This window comes from Didymella exigua (genome assembly GCF_010094145.1).
Source record: "Didymella exigua CBS 183.55 unplaced genomic scaffold M421scaffold_2, whole genome shotgun sequence".
Taxonomy (NCBI): domain Eukaryota; kingdom Fungi; phylum Ascomycota; class Dothideomycetes; order Pleosporales; family Didymellaceae; genus Didymella; species Didymella exigua.
The window spans coordinates 1,106,958-1,108,803 of record NW_022984776.1 but is presented as its reverse complement, the minus strand read 5'-3'; the positions used below and the strand labels follow the sequence as shown (position 1 = coordinate 1,108,803).

Below are 1,846 nucleotides of genomic sequence, written 5' to 3'. Positions count from 1 at the left end.
TCTTATCAACACTACAGAAGAGCTGGGCATGCTATACGAGCCGGCCCCAGCTGGCACAAAGGAACCAAATGGGCTTATTGAACGCGCAGGCGGAGTCCTTACGCAGCGAGCTCGCGCTATGCGCATACACGCTATAACGGTTTTCGAAATACCATGTACATCACGTGCAGTGGCGAGGGGTATTCTTAGAACTTCAACGCATCACCCATAGGCTAATTCTGAGTGTATTTTGATGATTGCAGCTGTTTTCTTAACCTTCTATACACGCTCAACTTATTCATAAAGCTCTATCGCGACTCTTGCGACTGTTTTCTGGTGTTGTTGGGGCAGAGACTCCGCGTGGCAACCAACCCATGATGCGCGTCAACGGCAAACGTTTACCCGCCACCACGCAGCAAGCTGTAGTAGAGCATATAGCTGCTGTGGAGAAAGATTCCGAGGTTTCTGCTGCCTGCCAAGTCGATCGTCGCACTGTAGCAAAGCTGCGATTAAGCTTAGAGTACTGGGGACAGTGCTATCCTCCGCCTTCTGTCAGGCTCGGCCGCCCGCCTTTACTGCAGCAAGCGCAGCTAGAAGCACTCCAATTATACCTCGATGGGCGACCCGGCGCCTATCTGGAGGAGATGCAGCAGTGCTTATACAACGATTACGACGTGGAGTGCTCTCTATCAACAGTGTGGCGGGCTTTGGAGAAGCTTCACTACAGCAGGAAGCTGGCTACAAAGCGTGCGATTGAGCAAAGCGAGCCACTCTAGAGGGTGTACAGAGCGAGGATGCAATAGTATAAGGCGGAGTAAATCATTGCGATTAATGAGAGCGCTTACAACAAGAGGACTAGCGACTGTAAGTATAGTTAGAGTAGAGTTAGCACGCCTGTTAGAGTAGCTTACTCTATAAAACAGAGTGAGCAATAGTCACTTCTGCCAGCAATAACAGTTAATAGATACCTTAGTTAACGTAATCGGCCATTGAGTCGGCCAGGCAATTGAGCTGGCCACCTTTGCCAAGATCACACCTCATTCCACCTCTCATCTAATGTCTCAACAACCTGATCTTAGATTACTTCCTTGTAAGGATAGGATAATCCTTGCTATCTAAGCTATAAAATCTAACGCGTTAATAAGCCAACAGCGCGCTGCTGCTATCTATGACGTTCCTTGATCAACCTTCTAAGACTAACGCGCTAAAACCACCTCATGACGCGATTCCTACCACGGCAGATCAAGGCTTACTAAGCCTGAAGAGGAGGTGGTTATACAATACATAAGGAAGCTTGACGCGCGAGGCTTTGCCCCTACGCTAAGCTACGTACGTGAAATGGCCAATCAACTGCTAGCTGCCCATGGTGGTAGTAAGGTTGGAGAAAAATGGGCCAGGCACCTTGTAAACTAGAAGCCTGAGATCAAGTCTTAGGTAACCAGACAGCGCGATCACTAGAGAGTCTTGTGCAGTGATCTAGCTATCATCAGCCCCTGGTTCAACCTTGTGCGCAACGTCAAAGCTAAATATGGCATCTAGGACTAAGATACCTACAACTTTAACAAGACTAGCTTCTAGATAGGTGTTAGAGGGTCTGTTAAGGTAGTGACAGCGTCTAAGAGGCGTCTTAAGCCACTTAGAGTCTAGCCTAGCAACTATAAATAGGCGACGTTAATTGCTGCAATTAATACTATAGGGTAGGTTATCCCGCCCTTTATTATCTTTAAAGTGAAGAACTACAACTAAGCCTAGTATCACAACCTAAAGGATTGGCGTATTGGTGTTAGCAAGAATGGCTGGACAACAAATGAACTGGGCCTAGAGTGGCTGAAGCACTTCATCCAGCATACAACAGCCCGGACAGTGG

General features: G+C 47.8%; 1 protein-coding gene across 1 annotated transcript; it reads left to right on the top strand.

Annotated features, from left to right (window-relative positions):
- The first annotated feature begins 240 nt into the window (after positions 1-240).
- On the top strand, positions 241-1,124 carry M421DRAFT_200338 (uncharacterized protein). The gene is made up of 2 exons (XM_033588104.1): positions 241-843; positions 944-1,124. Exon 1 carries the CDS (start codon positions 354-356, stop codon positions 753-755), a length of 402 nt encoding a protein of 133 aa, XP_033453824.1. The 5' UTR covers positions 241-353; the 3' UTR covers positions 756-843; positions 944-1,124.
- The last annotated feature ends 722 nt before the right edge of the window (positions 1,125-1,846 follow it).

Excerpts from the sequence above, each read along its gene's own strand:
- M421DRAFT_200338 (XM_033588104.1), top strand. The coding sequence starts at position 354 with ATGATGCGCGTCAACGGCAAACGTTTACCCGCCACCACGCAGCAAGCT.